We start from the raw sequence: 19684 nt of genomic DNA, 5'->3' as shown, positions 1-19684 counted from the left end.
GATTTTGTAACAGACAGCTAAGTGTGAGATGCAGAGGGAAAAGGCTTAGACGTGAGACCGTACCTAGGAAAGGAAGACCGATAAGATGCCCACATATAACCTATGTTAAGAGTACAGAACACCATTTTGGGCCGAAGTTCAGGAAAATAATCCTAAGATAAAAGTGGCCTGAAAGACTCTATAGACTAAGAAGGGCTTAACATGAGAGAAAGCCGATGCTGTTTGTAAAAACTGCTGTGAGAGCCGTGGAAAGCTGGAGGTTGCCACCGAGAATGTCTCCTGAATCAGACCAGTCCCATGGGAAGTCCAAATTACAACCAGATAGTACAAACATGGAAAGCGGAGACACAGAAACCGTCCATTCATTAGGGATGAGAGTTTTAGAGTTATGTTTTAGAATGAGTGGGCCCGCAGACAGTGGCTTGGCAAATTTGCATAGTTTTGTCTTATCCTTAAGGGTACTTTCTTCTTCCTAACTGCCTTCGTGTACTGGTTTTCTTTAATTCAGAATGCAGGCGCTCTTGTTACTTCCTAGCACAACAGTTCTTGGTTCTCTTTCCCTCTGTCTCTCACTCAGGTGCACGCACACACACACACACACACACACCCTTAAAAATCAAGACATATGGCAGGCACAGTGGCTCACACCTGTAATCCCAGAACTTTGGGAGGCCAAGGCAGGAGGATCACTTGAAGTCAGGAGTTCAAGACCTGCCTGGCAACCATGGCAAAACCCTATCTCTACTAAAAATACAAAAATTAGCTGGGCATGGTGGTGGGTGCCTGCAATCCCAGCTACTCAGGAGGCTGAGGCAGGAGAATCGCTTGAACCCGGGAGGCGGAGGTTGCAGTGAGCTGAGATCACGTCACTTACACTCCAGTCTGAGTAACAGAGCAAGACTCCATCTCAAAAAAAAAAAAAAAAAAAAAAATCAGGACATGAAAGGAAGATTATTTAGTATATCTTTACCATTAACTCCTGATTTCTTTGTGAAATCATTTTGACCGCCTTGACCACAGGAACCGTAATTTATGTCCTAGCTAAAGCGTTATTTGATGGCTGTTACCTGCCCCTTCAATACTCAGCTGTCTTCTATAAACTCTCCTCCCAGAAAAAAAAAAAAAAAAACTTAGCTGTTTATTATTTTAGAAGGTCTGTTCAGGAAAACAGTAGTCAATTTTAATTTACTTCCTCTCCAACTGTGACGTGCTAGTTACATCTATGGCTTGCCCCGGACCTGGTCAGTCTGTCCTAGGTATGCTTTTTCTTTCTTACGGGAATGCTACCTGTGATAGAAGAATTGTATCTGCCTTTTTAAGAGTGCCTGAAGATCCAATTCTCGACCATCAAAAACAATTATATAGTCTGCGATTTTTACCTTCTCTTTGAGATGGTCTTCAGGTTTGCACATATATTTTGGAATGTAAAAACACCATGTTGAAATACTAAGAAAGCATCAACATCACCAGTGGAGTGAGTTGATTCTTTTAGTTATGCTTTGCATGAACTTTTCAGGAGGTTAAAAAAGTGGGGGTTATCTTTCCCTACAAAACCTCAACATTCATGTCTTAAAGAAAATTACATGCTGAACTGCCCCCCGGGACTTGTCTCCACTTCAGTTTAATTATAGGCAAAGTACATGAGAGTTGTCTGTTGTTTCTTGTGTGCTAGGAATACCTGAAATCCAAAAACAAATTACAAACAAGAAAAAGATAGTGTGCATTGCTTTTGTTTGGGCTCACAGGGCCCTTCATCTAATTTCACCCAACTTCTTTTTTCAAATGCCGCATTTCCGACTGTACTGCACATTCTGGCTGCACAGTATCCCTTTAATCCATAAATTTAAACCTATGACACAGTGAAGAGTTTGGTAAAGAATGATGAAAATAGAAAATTCCTGTTGGGCTAAATTCTGAGTAGCAGCTGTAGAAAGAAACATGTTTACCAACAATTATTTCCTTATTGCAGAAAGAAGTCATTTTCATTTGTTCTGCAGAAGACACTTTAGTGGTGACCACCAGCTTCTCCTAGCACTTAACAAATTGTCCTGGGAACTGTCTGCCTATCATGGATGCTAAGAGGCCAGCGTCCTCCACCCTCGGTAGAAAACCATGGCCTGTAGGTTCATTGTCAATTGTGAAAGAGGCTCCAAATGTTCATGTAGAAAATGGGCTTTAACTGTTGTTTAGATTTCTTGGGTGGCTTCTTCCTTTTTGTTTTGTTTTGTTTTTAAATAATTTCTGGAATGTCATTTCAGAAAGCTGGTTTGCAAGCTATTTGGAAACCTTTTGAGTATGGTGCTTAAGAGTGGCATTCCTCTATTTGTAAAACTGTGTCACAAAAGAAAGAGATGTGTTCCATCAACCCCTGCCATGTGACACTGTCATTCTGTAGCTCAAAGTAAGCCCTGTGTTTTATTGAGAGACCACTTAAAATGTTTGTGAATGACAATTTACCCTAATAGGACATGTTCTTTATTTGTACACAAGATACATCTGATGAAACCACACTGGAAGTTAAAGAGTTTTCTTTGGGGTATTGGTTTTTGTGTGTGGTTTTTTTTTTTTTTTTTTTTTTTTGGAGACAGCCTCACTCTGTCACCCAGGCTGCTGGAGTGCAGTGGCACTCTCTCGGCTCATGGCAGCCTCTGCCTCCCAGGTTCAAGCACCTCTCCTGCCTCAGCATCCTGAGTAGCTGGGATTACAGGTGTGCACCACCACCAGCCCGGCTAATTTTTGTATTTTTGGTAGAAACGGGGTTTTGCCATGTTGGCCAGGCTGGTCTCGAACTCCTGGCCTCAAGTGATCTGCCTGCCTCAGCCTTCCAAAGTGCTGGGATTACCGGCGTCAGCCACCGCACCTGGCTGTTTGGGCGATTGTTTTAGCACTACCACTACTATTACTGCTTACTGCTAATAATAATAATAATAGGCTATATCTTGGGAATAAGAGTCAGTCCCTCGTTTTTTATAGTGCCTCTTCTCTGTAGCTTGGTTGACCACAGAGTTAACCTCTGTAACATAATTGTCAATGACCTATAAAAAAACTCACATGATTCATCTCAAAGCAAAATCTACATGTACACCCACATAGTATATGATAGAAAACATATGAGAGAATTTTAGCTAGCGATTTCCACAATTCTTAATTTTCTGTCTAAGCTCACTTTTTATCTTATGCCATCAAAACTGTTCTATCAGATCCTCGATCATTGGGCATCTGTATTAGGCCATTCTTGCCTGGCTAGAAATACGTAACACTGGGTAATTCATAAAGAAGAGAGGTTTAATTGGCTCATGGTTCTGCAGGCTGTACAAGAAGCATGGAGCTGGCACCTGCTTGGCTTCTGGGAGGCCTGAAGGAGCTTTTACTCATGGCGGAAGACAGAGTGGGGAGCGGGCACTTCACATGGTGAAAGCAGAAGCAAGAAAGAGAGGGTGGGTGGGCAGGGAGCGCCACACACTTTTAAACAACTAGATCTCATATGAACTCAGAGTGGAAGCTCACTTAGCACCAACGGGATGGCCCAAGCCATTCATGAGGGATCCACCCCCGTGACCCCAGCATCTCCCACCAGGCCCCACCTCCCACATTGGGAATTAAAACTCGACATGAGATTTGGGAGGACAAATATCCAAACCATAACAGCAGCCTCGATCAACTGGGGCTTCCCCTCCTCCTCATTGTGCCAGGCTCTGCCATGGTTCTGGGATGTCCCAGCACCCACAGGGCTGGGCTATCCAAGGCCTCCCCTCCAGTCCATGCACTCCACCTCCCAGGGTTTCTACCACTGGTCTTCAACAACACCTCAAGCTACCCTGCCTCCAGGCCATTCGACTCAACTTTCCTTTGTCCTCCAGTTCAATCTCCTATTTTTATGATGGTCTCACTTGTTCTCTTCAAGAAAATTTTTCTTCCCTGGTATAAATGCTTTCTCTGACACAGTTACCCCATCCCACTCTCAGGACTTCCTCTGGCCATACCTTATTTCCTGCTAAGCCTGGACTCCATGATGAGTTACTTGAAACACGCTTTTACAAGCCCCCATAACCTCCTGTTTCTAATATCCTTCCAAGGCCCTGCCCTGAAAATCTCAGTCATGCACAGTCCCACAACCTGGCTTCTCTACCCCATAGCCTGATGGTGCCATGACAGATTGATGTCGGGGCGCACGTTCATGGAACCGCCAGCTTCACAGGGGCATCTGCCATTGTGATGATAGCATCCTCCTCGTTGCCTTGCCTAAACCTTCACCACTCTCTCTGTCCTTCCTACGCAATAGCTCTATCATTACTATTAGGAATGATCCATTTCCCCATCCCAAACCCCTCCCCACCTGATAGAGTTAGGCTTTGTGCCCCCACACAAATCTCATCTTGAATTATAATCCCCATAATCCGCATGTGTCAAGGGAGAAACCAGGTGGAGGTAATTGGATCATGGGGGTGGTTTCCGCCATGTTGTTCTCGTGATAGTGAGTTCTCACGAGATTTGATGTTTTTATAAGTGTCTGGTAGTTCCTCCTCTGTTCATTCTCCCTCCTGCCACCTTGTGAAGAAGGTACCTTGCTTCCCCTTCACCTTCTGCCATGATTGTAAGTTTCCTGAGGCCTCCCCAGCCAGGCAGAACTGTGAGTCAATTAAACCTCTTTCCTTTATAAATTACCCAGTCTTGGACAGTTCTTCATAGTGGTGTGTGAATGGACTAATACACCACCCCACCCTTCCACACACCCCTAATTATCTCTCTTCCATCCTCAATTTCTTTCTAATGCTTCCAGAGAAAGCAGGATTATTCCTCCAGCTCCGTGAATTAACTTTGCTACATCAAGTATCCCCATTTCCCGTATCTTCAGCCTCTTCCTCTCTCCTTGGACATTCCTCGGGTTCTATAAACTTTGTTAAATTTCTCCCATCTTCAAAACAAACAGTAAGTGCAGTAATTTGACTCTGTATTCTCTTCCAAGAACGGACCTCTTTCCCCTTCCATTTATAGCCAAGCTGTGCTTGCTATCCCTACTTTTTCATTTCTCATTTACTTTTTTTTACAATTTTACATTTTTGTACATTGTTCATAATTTTTATGTTAAGAACGCTAAATGCTCATCATAAGAATATATCAAGCAATATGTAAAAACAAAGAAGAGCATTTTAAATATCTAATAGTGTTACCACCTGTTTACTGTTATTTTTTCCACTTATTTATGCATTAACTTATTTTTCCACAACATCCATAAACATATATATATAGCCAACGGATAAGGAGACTTGGCCAGGCACAGTGGCTCACGCCTGTAATCTCAATGTTTTGGGAGGCTGAGGCAGGAGGATCACTTTAGCCCAGGAGTTCAGGACCAGCCTTGGCAACATAGCAAGATGCTGTCTTTACAAAAATGAAATTCAGCAGGTGCAGCGGGATGTGCCTGTAGTCCTAGCTATTTGGGAGGCTAAAGCAGGAGGATCACTCTGCTGTGATGAGCAGCGATTGTACTCACTGTGCTCCAGCCTGACCGACAGAGTGAGACCCTGTCTATAAAAATGAAAAATAAATAAATAAGGAGACCCTTTTAAAATCTACAACATTATTATCATACCTAAAAAGAAATAAGCAAAACTTCCTTAATATCATTGGATCTCCACTACTCTAACACTTTGAGGACTGCCCTTCCAGATTATTTCTATTTATAGTAGATCTACAATGTCAGATACATTCATTTTTATTAAAAATACAATCTTACTATGCATGCTGTTGTAAAGCTGTCTTTTCCCCTTACTAATATCTTGTATCTTTCTAAATTCCAATGGAGCTTCATGTCATCATTTTTAAAACCTGTCCAGTAGCCTTCTGTATAAATAGATCATAACTTAATCAGTAACCTGTATATGCCTACAAAGTGCTAAGCTACTGTTTTTCTTCTCTATTATAAATAGTGTTGCTACAAACATCAATATTTGTTTTCATGCCTTATTTGGGGACAAGGCTCATCTTGTCTCTGAGCCACAGGGAATTTAATATAAGAACAACAGAAGGATTTAATTTCATATCTTTTTAAATAATTATCCATTTGTTAAAATCCTTTCACTCTTGAGCTACTGCAGTTAAATTTCCACCTCCACCAATCTGTCCTCATAAAAGGACATCTGTAATTTTGTTCTTTTTTTCTTTTTATATTTTTAGAAGCAGGGCCTCACTCTGTTGCCCAGGCTGAGAAATCAGTGGCATGATCGTAGCTCACTGCAGTCTTGAACTCCTGGGCTTAGATGATCCTCCTGCCTCAGCCTCCCAAGTATCTGGGACTACAGGCTTGTACCACCACACTGGCTATTTTTTTTTTAATTAGCAATGAGGTATCACTATGTTGCCCAGTCTGGTCTCAAACACCTGGCCTCAAGCCAAGATCCTCCTGACTCGGCCTCCCAAAGCGGTGGGATTACAGGCGTAAGCCTGGCCCGTAATATCTTTTTAAATTTAAGTTTTGGGGTACCTGTGAAGAATGTGCACGTTTATTACATAGGTAAACATGTGCCATGGTGGTTTGCTGCACCTGTCAACCCATTACCTAGGTATTAAGCCCAACATGCATTAGCTATTTGTCCTCATGTTCTCCCTCCCCCTGCCCCCCTACCCCGACAGGCCCCAGTGTGTGATGTACCCCTCCCTGTGTCCATGTGTTCTCATTGTTCAACTCCCACTTATAAGTGAGAACATGCAGTGTTTGGTTTTTCTGTTCCTATGTTAGTTTGCTGAGGATAATGGCTTCCAGCTCCATCCATGTCCCTACAAAGGACATGACAAAATTGCCAAGTTCAGTGCATAAAGGTCTTCACCCTTCTTTACTCCTCTGCAGGATTTGGCATTCTTTGTAACTCTCTTATTTTTGCAACTTTCTTTTCCTTAGGCTTCTATAAAAACGACACTTTCCTAGATTACCTCCTACATCTGATCTCCCTGCCTTAGCTTTCCTCTCCAGATTATCTTCATCTCCCTGTTTCCTGGGAGGCTCTAAGTGACTCTCTGCTTTGTGTTTTGCATTTTCTCATCTGGCAATGCAGGCCAGCTAGCAGGCAGTTGAGGTACAGCTGGATAGGCATAGATGGGCCCCAGACCAAGCATGCAGAACATCAAACAGAGGCTTGGTGAGTGTGCCTGGGGCAGTCGGGAGTGAAGAGCGGGTTGACATGCTGGAGTGAGGGACCTAGGGTTCTTGGTCAGAGAAGAGGCTGGAGAAACCGGCCAAGGCCAGCATGTGAGGACCTGTGTATGCCATTCTAGGGAGTTTGGACTCCATCCTTCTGTTTGTCTAGTAGGTTTTTCCAGGTTTTTACGACATACTGGGCACCCTCATTTCATCTTTTGTGACGCAGCCTACATCTGCAATGTAGAAATTTCTTTTCTTCATTCCACAGAGATGGGCATACTATTATTGCTCCTCTGACTACAAAGAGAAACTGTGTAAAAGAAATCATAATTCTCAAGGGTGGGAGTGGGGAGCAGAAAATTAGGTCTTTGCATTCAGTGGGTCTAAAATAAAGAATGTTAATGCGATATTCTGTGTGATTTATTGGAATTCTCAAAATATTTATCCAGCCAGCAGATGGACCCAGCATGGAACCTGAGATAAAATAGTAAGTTCTAGGACATTTGCAAAACAAACTCAGGGCTGAAAACAGACTCCACTGCAGCACAGTGAACATGTAGCAGGCTTTCGAAAAGTCGTTTTCATCAGGGCAGAGTTTTCTCCAAAAGGAGCGCAGGAACGTGGGGTTCAGCCATGTGGATGTTGGGTCTTTGACCACATCAGGCTGTTTCCCCAAATGAGGTTGGCACCTCACTATTCTATCACCTCAGGATTCATCTCCCCATACAGAACGTTCCTCAGTTTAACCGGCCCCACTCTACAATGAGAGGAAAGTAATGAGAGAAGGATGGCTCATGTCTGAAACGTCACTTGCATGTTTTCTATCCTTATGGGGAAATGACTTCTGCTTCAAATCTTCTCCTTGCAAGATAAACTTCCCAGGAATGCATTCCCCATGCTTCATGAATTCCTGTCATTGAAGAGTGGAAAAGCTTATTCCTTGTGCGTGCAGGTCACGTCACTGTCAAACACACTGCTGGTAATCACGTGGCTGGATCCTCATGGTAATTATATTCCACTGAGGAAAAAAAAAAATTGCCTAGAGTTCAAGGCTAATGAAAATGCAGCAACTGTTCATGCGTTTGTATGTGGTATCTCCCACTTTCTTTTTGCAGCCTGCTGCCTCCCCAGAGGACACCCCTGAGCTCAGCGCCTTTTTGCGAAACTCTACTATTCCTCATCTTGTCAGGAAGAGGGATGTGCCTGTGGTCGAATTCCACAGACAGAGCCCTGCAAAAATACTGGTGAGTTATCCCAGTGTGCATAGAACTGAGGGAAATGAGTGGCTTGGATAGAACCCCCAAATACAGATGGTTTTAACTTCAAGGATTGTTCTTAGTCTCCTTCAGTGCTCAGATATTCCTAACGTTGTTTGGCAGCATTTATCTCGAGAATGAAAAGGAACTTTTCTGTAAGAATTAAGGAGCACTTGCAATATAACCTTTTCACTTTTCTAAAGCTGCCATGGAGGCCACTTTGGAGAATAATGGTGAAAACATCAACTGTGACCTTCAATCCATTTCAGGAACATTCACTTTCAGTTGTTAGTCCATACATAGATGCTGGGCTGCGGTAGTTTGAAGTGAGCATGGACTCTTGGAGTTTTGTACCTGTCCCAGAATCTCAGAGTCTTCTGCTTATCTGGAAGAGGCAAGAATGGAATGGTGTGTTCAGGGGTGGGTATGGTGGCTCACACCTGTAATCCCAGCACTTTGGGAGGCCGAGGTGGGAGGATCCCTTGAGGCCAAGAGTTTGGGACCAGCCTGGGCAACATAGCAAGACCCAGCCTCTACTTTTTAAAAAAAGAATGCTGTGTTCAGGTTTCCTGGGCCAAAACCCCTGCTGAGTCTTAGCATTGGGGTCTGTGGCAGCTCAAGCCTGAGCTTAGTCAGCCCTTAGCAATACTATCTTCAGTGTTCATGAGACAGCACTTTTTTTGTTTGTTTGTTTTGAGACAGAGTTTTGCTCTGTCACTCAGGCTGGAATGCAGTGGTGCAATCTCAGCTCACTGCAACCTCTGCTTCTCGGGTTCAAGCATTCCTCCTGCCTCAGTCTCCCGAGTAGCTGGGACTACAGGCACATGCCACCATGCCCAGCTAATTTTTGCATTTTTGTAGAAATGAGGTTTCACTATGTTGGCCAGGCTGGTCTCGAACTCCTGACCTCAAGTGATCTGCCTACCTCAGCTTCCCAAAGTGCTGGGAGTATAGGCATGAGCCACCACGCCTGGTCAGGGTCAGTGTTTTTGATTCTATTCTCCCACTCATCCTATTGCGGCAGCTTCTAGTGCTTTATGTTTTCATGTGAATATTCATCCTCTTCCCTGACCATGTGGCAAGGGCTCAAAGTGAATGTCAGGGTTTATCTGTGCTCTGTAGACCACGTCCATAAAAAGTAGGAAGCTGCATGCACATTCTCCAGCTATGCAGAAGTAATCAGAGATCACCTCAGAAGCTAATACCCTTCTCAAAAGCAAGCAAACAAGAGAAGTGGGGATGGTGAACAGGTACAAAATATAGTTAGATAGAATGAATAAGATCTATTGTTGGATTGCACAACAGAATGGCTACAGTCAACAATTTATTGTACATTTAAAAATAACTAAAAGAGCATAATTGGAACATTTGCAACACAAAGAAATGAATGCTTGAGTTGCTGGTACCTCATTTACCCTGATGTGATCATTACACATTGTATGCCTATATCAAAATATCTCATAGACCCTATAAATATATATACCTACTACATAACCATAAAAATTAAAATAGATATATAAAATAAAGATAAATCAAGAAAACAAACATTCTGTGCTTGGGGCAGGGACAGGCTGGGAACACTGGGTCTGGTATGGGGGGCACAGACCAAGCAGGTACTTCCTGCCCCAAAGCTGCAGTTCAGAAGCTCAGTCCAAGATGCAGTGATTTGTGGTGACACTGAATCAAAGGCCACAGTGACAAGTCCAGGGTTGTCCATCCAAAGAAGCAAGCCAAAGGAGAGACCTGGCTGGGCGTGGTGGCTCAGCCTATAATCCCAGCACTTTGGGAGGCTGAGGTGGGCAGATCACCTGAGGTCAGGAGTTCCAGACCAGCCCTGGCCAACATGGTGAAACCCATCTCTACTAAAAACACACAAAAAAAATTATCCGGGCGTGGTGGCAGGTGCCTGTAATCCCAGCTACTCACGAGACTGAGGCAGGAGAATCGCTTGAACTGGGGAGGTGGAGGTTGCAGTGAGTTGAGATCGTGCCACTGCACTCCAGCCTGGGAAACACAGCGAGAGTCCGTCTCAAAAAAAAAAAAGAAAAAAAGGGGGGAAGGTGGAGGTAGAACTGGAAGAGCCTGAACCAAGGAGGATGCTGGAGTTCTTTCTACAGGGGCAGCAGTCACAGCCCTGGCTGGGTTGAAAGCCATTAGACACCTAACCTACCTATGCTGCTGACCCTCTCCAGACAGGGTTCATCCCAAAAACTTTGAATGGCTCCTAGACTTGTCGAGGTGCCACGGTGCACTGGCCCAAGGGAGATCCTCCCTCCCTCCCTGTCTGCAGTCCTGACAGCCCATTAGGGTAGGCGTCATGTTTTGTTTTCTCAGTGTTGTTTTCTCAACATGTAGCATAATACCAGCTCATCTGTTGAACAAACATGTGAATGACATAGTGAGTGAACTCATCACAGACAGTATTAATAGCTTTTAGAGTCACCGTCTAAAATGCTCCATGGTGTGCCCTTCATGTTCTTAACCTACACGCTCTTAATCCTAAATCCAATTATAAGCCAATGATATATTGCAAGCCATTTAAAAGACAGTGTCGGTAGTGACCAAATTGATTAGCCACCGGACCTGCTGAATTCAAAATAAAACATTACGACATGAATAAATAAAATCAGCCATTTTTTATGACAATGTTCAAGGATGCTTTGGGGACTAGAACTGCTCCAGCCATTTATGAAACTGAAATAATTCATGGTAGCTATCACTGAAGAAAGGAAATCAGTGCTCAAGAAATTGAATCCCCAATTTCCTCATCTGTAGAACGGAAATCCATACACTTGATTTACATAACTGAAAAATTAAAGTTTAAGAAAGGATTTGCAATTCCCCCTTTGCTCTCTCTCTCCCTCTCTGCCATGCAAAAAAGGTTTTTGCTTTTCCTTCACCCTTTCCCCATGCTTGTAAGTTTCCTGAGGCCTCCCAGTCATGCTTCCTGTACAGCCTGTGGAACTGTGAGTCAATTAAACCTCCTTTCTTCATTTAAAAAAAAAAAGAAAGAAAGAAAGAAAGAAAGGATTTGCAAAGATAAAATGTAATGACAGTATGAGGGAATGTTAACAATCAGTTGCCCCTTCAACTAAAGTGGAAAATGCACTGGGGATAAATAGTCTTCTATTCTCTCAGCCAATTTAGTGGCATCTGTGGGACCTGTGTGCATGTGCATACGTGCAAGTGTGTGGGTGCACACATGGTGGGAAGGACAGATGCAGAGTTCCAATACAGGAGACAAGACTCAGGAAGGATGATGCAAGGGGTGGATGTGGGCAGCCCCGAGGCAGCCATGAGACCATGGCTTCATGCCAGAGGGGCACTAGCCCAAAAGAATAGTGCATTATTTTTTCTAATCCATAGGCTTAGGGTACAAGGAGCCAGATGAACAGCCCCTCCCCCCATAGGCTCTGCCTCTCCTGCAGTTCTGAACTCACGGCAATTCATCAGGGGGTCCCAGTTGGAGTTATCAGATGATACAGAGAAAGCTCATGAGTTTTTAAGGAAAACAAATGGGTGGCAAGCGGGGAGCTGAGGAAGTCCTAAATTAACTTCCTTTCCATTCCTGCACTCCTGTATTTACCTTGAATTAACTATTTTTAAAAAACGAAAGCATGACAAAATACTTTAAAACTCTGATAATCATTTATTTCAGTCCAATAAAGTAGGATAATGCCATATTAAATTAATCATACTCCTGAAAATCCTAAATGTGTTACCCATCACATGGATAACTTTTTTTTTTTTTTTGAGACAGAGTTTCACTCTTGTTGCCCAGGCCAGAGTGCAATGGTGCCGTCTCAGCTCACTGCAACCTCCACCTCCTGGGTTCAAGTGATTCTCCTGCCTCAGCCTCCTGAGTAGCTGGGATTACAGGTGCATGCCACCACACCTGGCTAATTTTTTGTAGAGACAGGGTTTCACCATGTTGCCCAGGCTGGTCTCTAACTCCTGACCTCAGGTGATCCACCTGCCTCAGCCTCCCAAAGTGCTGGGATTACAGGCGTGAGCCACCGTGCCCAGCTGGATAACTTTTTTTAGTCATAGCAAAGAGCCCTCAAAGAGGATATTAGGATAAAAGACATGTAAACAAATCCTAGTTCTGTGTCTCATTGATGCAAAAGTTTTCAGGAGTTTTAGTTGGGGATGACGAAAAAGCTTTGGAGTTGGATGGAGGTGACGGTGGTACAACATTGTGAATGTACTTAATGCCACTGAACTGCACACTTTAAAATGGTTAAAATGGCTTTAAAAGGTGTGTCTTAAACACTCTTTGACATTCATTTATTTCATCTTGACAGTAGAAAATGTTTGAACTATAGAAATGGACAGAAAAATATAATGAGCAAATCTCACTTAAATAATCAGTTAAACTTAAGTCAAATGAAGCATTTGTTATGATAGAAGTACCTGAAGCTACAGGACAAAAAAAAACTATGGCAATTGGAAGATTGTAATTCAAGTAATTTTTTTTTTTTTCTTGAGATAGAGTCTCGCTCTGTCACCCAGGCTGGAGTGCGGTGGTGCAATCTCAGCTCACTGTAACTTCTGCCTCCCAGATTCAGTGATCCTCTCACTTCAGTCTCCTGAGTAGCTGGGACTACAGGTGCCCACCACCACGCCCGGCTAATTTTTGTGTTTTTTGAAGAGATGGGGTTTCACCACATTGGCCACGCTGGTCTCAAACTCCTGACCTCAAGTGAACGTCCCACCTCGGCCTCCCAAAGTGCTGGAGTTATAGGTGTGAGCCACCGCACCCAGCCTCAAGTAAATTTTTATGACACTGTAATGTTTAAGAAACATAACAGTAGGGAATCCATATACTATTCCTTTTAGGATAAATTAATAAAGCTCTGCATGTTATCATTTTTAAAAAGCTTCCATGGTGTACAACAGAACAGAAAACAATTGACATCATTCTCAGCAAACTAACACAGAGAACAGAAAACCAAACACCACATGTTCTCACTCATAAGTGGGAGTTGAACAATGAGAACACATGGACACAGGGAGGGGAACATCACACACCAGGGCCTGCCCGGGGGTGATGGGATAGGGAACGGATAGCATTAGGAGGAATATCTAATGTAGATGACAGGTTGATAGGTGCAGCAAACCACCATGGCACATGTATACCTATGTAACAAACCTGCATGTTCTGTACATGTATCCCAGAATTTAAAGTATAATAAAAAAGAGACATCTACAGAATTCTAATATGCAGTACCAATGGGAAAAATCCCTCTGAAAAACCAATGTCCAAACCTATGCAGTATTAATGATTTGAAAAATCAAAGTTCGACAGGGTGTAGCGTCTCATGCCTGTAATCCCAGCACTGTGGGAGGTCGAGGCAGGTGGATCACGAGGTCAGGAGATTGAGACCATCCTGGCTAACACAGTGAAACCCCGTCTTCACTAAAAATACAAAAGAAATAGCCAGGCCTGGTGGCAGGCACCTGTAGTCCCAGCTACTCGGGAGGCTGAGGCAGGAGAATGGCGTGAACCTGGGAGGCGGAGCTTGCAGTGAGCTGAGATGGCACCATTGCACTCCAGCCTGGGAGACGGAGTGAGACTCTGTCTCAAAAAGAAAAGAAAGAAAAATCAAAGTTCAAGTATGTTTTTTAATTTCCACTTCAGGGTATGTCTCATGAGTACACTGAGACAGTAGAGATCAATAACTAAATTTTTTTTGAAAATTGTATGTATTTGCATTGCAGGGTCCAGTTTTTTCCTTCTACTGTTTCTCTTTAAGTGTTGCTGTAAGGTAATTTTAAACTTCCGAATATCATAGAAACTCTCCGATGAAGGCCAAGGCAGTTCTTGATTTCCATATCTGGTTTCGTTAACATGTATATTACTCTCTTTTCTCTCTTACTGGTTCAAAAATTGCAAATTTTATGACCTCCTATGTCCTGGAGTCAAAACAACTCTGGATAGAAAGTGATTATGCGAAGTTTATTCTAAAATCAAAAGCGAAATAAGACCTCCTACATTTTTTGTTTAGTTAAAAACAACTTACTGAATCCCATTTCTGATGAGGAATTTGAAAGTGCAAAATACCAACATCCTGTGTTGGGATCATAATTTCCAATTTGCACAGGAAAAATTTGTATCTAAAACACTGAAAAATAATTTCTCCTCCGCCTAAGAATACCCTTCCCTTTCTCATAGTGGGCCCCTGCTGTTTCTGTAGCTATCACCTCTATCTCCTCCTCTCCAAACTTTCCTGTCTTCCCTTTCATTGCCCAGCTTCCAGCCACCTTGCCTTTCTTAATGCCTCTCCAGCATTTGATACCATTGGCCACTTCTTGAAACTATCACATTTCTGAAATTCCCCCCAAAACATCCCCTCCTGGTTCTCTTTCTGCCATTTGGATGGTCTCTTCTTAGAAATTCTCATCTAAGATTTCCCTCTGCCCATCCTTTCAATGCCCCTGTGCCCCAGGATTCCATCCCAGCCCCCTCCTCTTCTCTCTCATCCATTTAATTTTTTGCATGATCATATTCCCAGTCCTTCCTAAGTGCCTCCTGTCATCTCAGCCCTCCTTTACTGAATTCAAGCCTTAAAGGCATGATCTGGGTGTCTGAGAGCCACCCCTGTCCTTGCATACCCAAAACCCTTGTCTCCGTGACTTCTCAAATGTATCTCCTCTCTAGAATCCCCAGTCTCAGTGTTACCAGCACCCATCCACCCCATTCCTCTCCAAAGAGCATTCTCCATGCAACCTCTGTATAGTCATCATGTCTCTATTCTATTTTCTAAACTTCTCCAAAATTTATCTTCCTCTCTCCATTTCCACTGCCTCAGTATCACTCACCGGGGGCTCTTGCAATGGGCCCCTATCACCCTCCTGCTCCCAACTCTTCCCTCTCTCTTCTCTGTCCTCTCATATTACCCATCCCTCTAAAATACAAACCTGATCACTGTCCCCTGGATATAAAAGAATCACAGGCTCCCCAGTGCCTTCTGAATAAAATCTAAACTTCTTAGCATGCATAGGAAGACTCTTCATACAGACTGTCTCTCATTGCTATCCTACTTCCATCTGTCCATTTCACCCTCATATACCCTGCCCTTCCCTTTCTCGAGCATGCCCTGGTCTAGTACAACAGAATCGTGGGCCAGGTCTCCCATTCTGCTAGGTGACCTCCCATTCATACCTTCATGTCTCATTCCAAGCATTGTCTTCTCCAGAATCCTCTAGCAGAGCTGGCTAACTGTGATCCCCATCTGCAGGGAGTCTACAACTCCTGACCTTGACACCCCTCTTCCCTCTGAAGGGCAGGGTTAGTGGTACACAGCATGTCAGCCGTGAAGCACAGGACAACATGAGAGTCCTTGAAAGGGCCACAAACCACAGAGTTTTGAGAATTCCTGTTCCTGCTGTGGGCACCTGTATTAGTCCATTTTCACGCTGCTGATAAAGACATACCCGAGACTGGGTTATTTATAAAGAAAAAGAGGCTTAATTGGCTCACAATTCCACATGGCGAGGGAGTCCTCACAATCATGGTGGAAGGCAGAAGGCACATCTTACATGGTGGCAGGCAAGCAGAGAATGAGAGCCAAGAGAGGAAACCCCTTATAAAACCATCAGATCTCATGAGACGTATTCACTACCATGAGAACAGTATGTGAGAAACCGTCCCCATGATCCAGTTATCCCCCACCAGGTCCCTCCCACAACATGTGGGAGTCATGGAAGCTACAATTCAAGATGAGATTTGGGTGGGGACACAGCCAAACATCAGCACCTCAGCACCCAACTCTAGCAGCCCAAGGACAGTCCACCCACCTGCCTTTGGAAGCATCCTGTAGGAAATGAACCTCACCGCAATTTATCAGACGATATATTACTAACCCCTTTGCAGAGAATTCTGAGGATCTTGAAAAATGTTCTCGAAAAAGGTTCTCATCATAATATGTTCCTTGGATTATTCTGTGTTATATCAATTTCATTAAAGTGAAATGTCTCAGTCAACTACTTCACATAATATCCAATACATTGATTTTTATTGAGTACTAACAGGCCAATGTTGAGGGCTTGAGATATGAAAAATGAATATGCATGGGCCACAAGATAAATTTAAACCCATTAGGGAGTACAATTAGAGAAGTATCATTCTGTGCATGGCACACAGAAAATGGATTATGATGTGTTCATTTATTTCCATGCTGGCATCCTATTAGAAAATCTGATTTGAGGCCAGGCACGGTGGTTCATGCCTGTAATCCCAACACCTTGGGAGGCCGAGGCGGGTGGATTACCTGAGGTCAGGAGTTTGAGACCAGCCTGGCTAACATGGTGAAACCCCATCTCTACTAAAAATACAAAAATTAGCCAGGCATGGTGGCGGGTGCCTATAATCCCAGCTACTCAGGAGGCTGAGGCAAGAGAATCACTTGAACCCAGAAAGCAGAGGTTGCAGTGAGCTGAGATCACACCATTGCACTCCAGCCTGGGCAACAAGAGTGAAACTCTGTCTCAAAAAAAAAGAAAAGAAAAGAAAAAAGAAAGAAAGAAAATCTGATTTGATAGATAGAATGTCATTATAATGAATCCTTTTGAGGAACCTACATTTCATATATTAAAGGTTATTCATTATACGCTGGGCAATTCTAGAAACTGATTAAAAAATAGCCTAATGAATGAAAGTCACAGAAAAGCCTCCTTTATAACCAGGAAATAATTTAGACAGAAGAACGTTATGGAACAAATGTATGTCAATGGGTCAGTAACTGTAGATCTTTGAGATAATATAGGCTCAGGAGTCTTCCTCTGCAACCCCTTCCAGAATTGCTGAACCCAGCATCGGGTATTATGAATATCTATAAGCAATGCCTTCCCCAGTTCTGAGAAAAAGGAACAGAACAATTAAATTGCTGCTGCAGAAAGACTGTCTTAAAGTCGTTCGAAAAGAGCTTAAATTTTATGCTGTATTTTGTGTTCCATTCATCCTCGCCATTAAACTGTGTTTTCTTGGTTGTTGCAATATATTGTTCTTTATTTACATTAATAATTTATGATAAGGTGATGACTTCTGAGGAAATAAAATGTAAATAAGCTAACTTCAGTGTTCAGTCTCTACCATGATTTAAAGACTCTGATGTGTTCCCACTGCTGTTTGCAGAATTGTACAAATATCGAGTGTTTACAAATCTCCTGTGCAGTGGGACGACTCGAAGGAGGAGAAAGCGCAGTCCTGAAAGTCAGGTCACGATTATGGGCCCACACCTTCCTCCAGGTAATAACCACAGAAGCACATACACACTGCTCACTGGGAGCCGCTTCGCACAAGCTCAGTGGGAACTCCTTTCATAGAGACTTCTAATTTAACACTTTGGAAGTCCGAGGCAGATGGATTACTTGAGGCCAGGAGTTCGAGACAAACCTGGCCTACATGGTAAAAACCCATGTCTACTAAAAACAGAAAAATTAGCTGGTCTTGGTGGTGAACACCAGTGGTCCCAGCTACTTGGGAGGCTGAGGCATGAGAATCCCTTGAACCCAGGAGACAGAGGTTGCAGTGAGCCAAGATTGTGCCACTGCACTCCAGCCTGGGTGACAGAGTGAGACGCTGCCTCAAAAAAAAAAAAAAATTAAAACTTGAATTTTAAACTTAAAAAAATTTTTTTTACATTTTTCAATGTAAAAGTTTCCATTTAAAAAATTATTTCAAATAAAATGTATGTGGAGGAGTTGAACAAGATGAACTGGTCATTTTTCCCAGCAGGTGAAGACAGTTTAAACATCCTGAGTCCCTAAGACCTTGAGAATAGATTCAGAAAATGTACTTAGTCCACTGTTATATACCCAGTGTTGGGCACAGTAACTATTAGTCAGTGGCAGCATGATGAGTATGAGAACATAATCCAAGATATATATGTCCAGAGAAGTAAAATAGAAATCAATTTAGAAGGGAAATGGGAGATTGTTGTAGAAGATTCCTCTTGTCAGGTGGTCCTGCAGTATGGGCTCCAACCAGGACAGCACCCTCAGCCAAGCTCCAGGTACGTGAGTATGATTTACAGATTACGCACCACTCCTGTGGTTGACTCTGCATCCCACAATAGCCAGGGATCATTCCATTGATTTGTGCACATTTTTTTGTTATTGCTTTTCTGAGATGGAGTCTTGCTCTGTTACCCAGGCTGGAGTGCAGTGGTGTGATCTTGGCTCACTGCCACCTCTGCCTCCTGGGTTCAAGCAATTCTCCTGCCTCAGCCTCCCAAGTAGCTGGGACTACAGGCGTGGGCCACCATGCCCAGCTAATTTTTGTATTTTTAGTAGAGATGGGGTTTTACCACATTGACCAGGCTGGTCTCGAACTCCTGACCTCAACTGATCCACCTGCTTCAGTCTACCACAGTGCTGGGATTACAGGCGTGAGCCATTGCTCCTGGCCGACTGTGTGCATTTTAAAAGTTTAAAATCTCTTTTATGCTAAGAAAATGAGAGTTTCATTTTGGAAAGCGCTGTTCAAATGATACTACTGTGTTACAACCTTATTGCTTGGGGAGGATTTTTTTCTAATCCTAAATTAACTCTTACCACGTCTGTGCATTCTTGCTCACATTTTAACTACTAAACGAACTCATTTGGTTTATTGTGCCATGAAAAATCAAAGAGTCAAATCCCTTTGAGTCTAGTTATAAATATAGAATTTTTTATCTCTAGATTTTTATGCTATGATTTAATATGCTTCTATAGTCTTGTCAATCTTATTTTTGTTTTTAAAATAAAAATGAGGGAAATTAAAGTTTTAAGTCTAGCTATATAGAATTTTTTATCTCTAGATTTTTATGTTTTCTATGATTTAATATGCTTCTATAGTCTCATCAATCTTATTTTTGTTTTTAAAATAAAAACAAGGGAAATTAAAGTTTTGTTTTAAAGGTCATTGTGAAGCCATCTTCCTTTCTTCCTTTCCCTTCCCTTCCCTTCATTTCCCTTCCCCTCATTTCCATTCCCTTTCCTTCCCTCCCTTTCTTCCCTTCCTTCCTCTTTCCTTTCTTTATTTTTTCATTACTTTTTCTGTGTCTCTTTTCTTTCTTTTTCTTTCTCTCTCTTTCCTTCCTTCTTTTTCTTTCTATCTTCCTTCCTTCCTTACTTTATTTTCTTTCTTTCCTTCCTTTCTTTCCTTTCTCCTAAGGCAGAGTTTCTCAATCTCTGCACTATTAACATTTTAAACCAGATCATGCTGTGTTGCTGGGAGCCACCCTGGGCATTATAGGATATTTTGCAGCATCCCTGGCCTCCACCTAGTAGGTGCTGGTAGCACCCT

The 19684-nt window shown here is 42.9% G+C and overlaps 1 protein-coding gene across 2 annotated transcripts in view; it reads left to right on the top strand.

The window, feature by feature from the left end:
* ITGA8 (integrin subunit alpha 8) overlaps nt 1-19684 on the top strand; it is a 199316-nt gene that overhangs the window by 147066 nt on the left and 32566 nt on the right. For both annotated transcript variants that reach the window (XM_024253918.3, XM_024253917.3), the window contains exons 26-27: nt 8254-8382; nt 17531-17644. In XM_024253918.3, coding sequence (XP_024109686.2) covers nt 8254-8382; nt 17531-17644 — 243 coding nt within the window. The remainder of the gene's footprint in view (nt 1-8253; nt 8383-17530; nt 17645-19684) is intronic.

The sequence above is a fragment of the Pongo abelii genome, chromosome 8, assembly GCF_028885655.2.
Source record: "Pongo abelii isolate AG06213 chromosome 8, NHGRI_mPonAbe1-v2.0_pri, whole genome shotgun sequence".
NCBI lineage: Eukaryota > Metazoa > Chordata > Mammalia > Primates > Hominidae > Pongo > Pongo abelii.
This window is presented reverse-complemented; position numbering and strand designations above follow the sequence as displayed.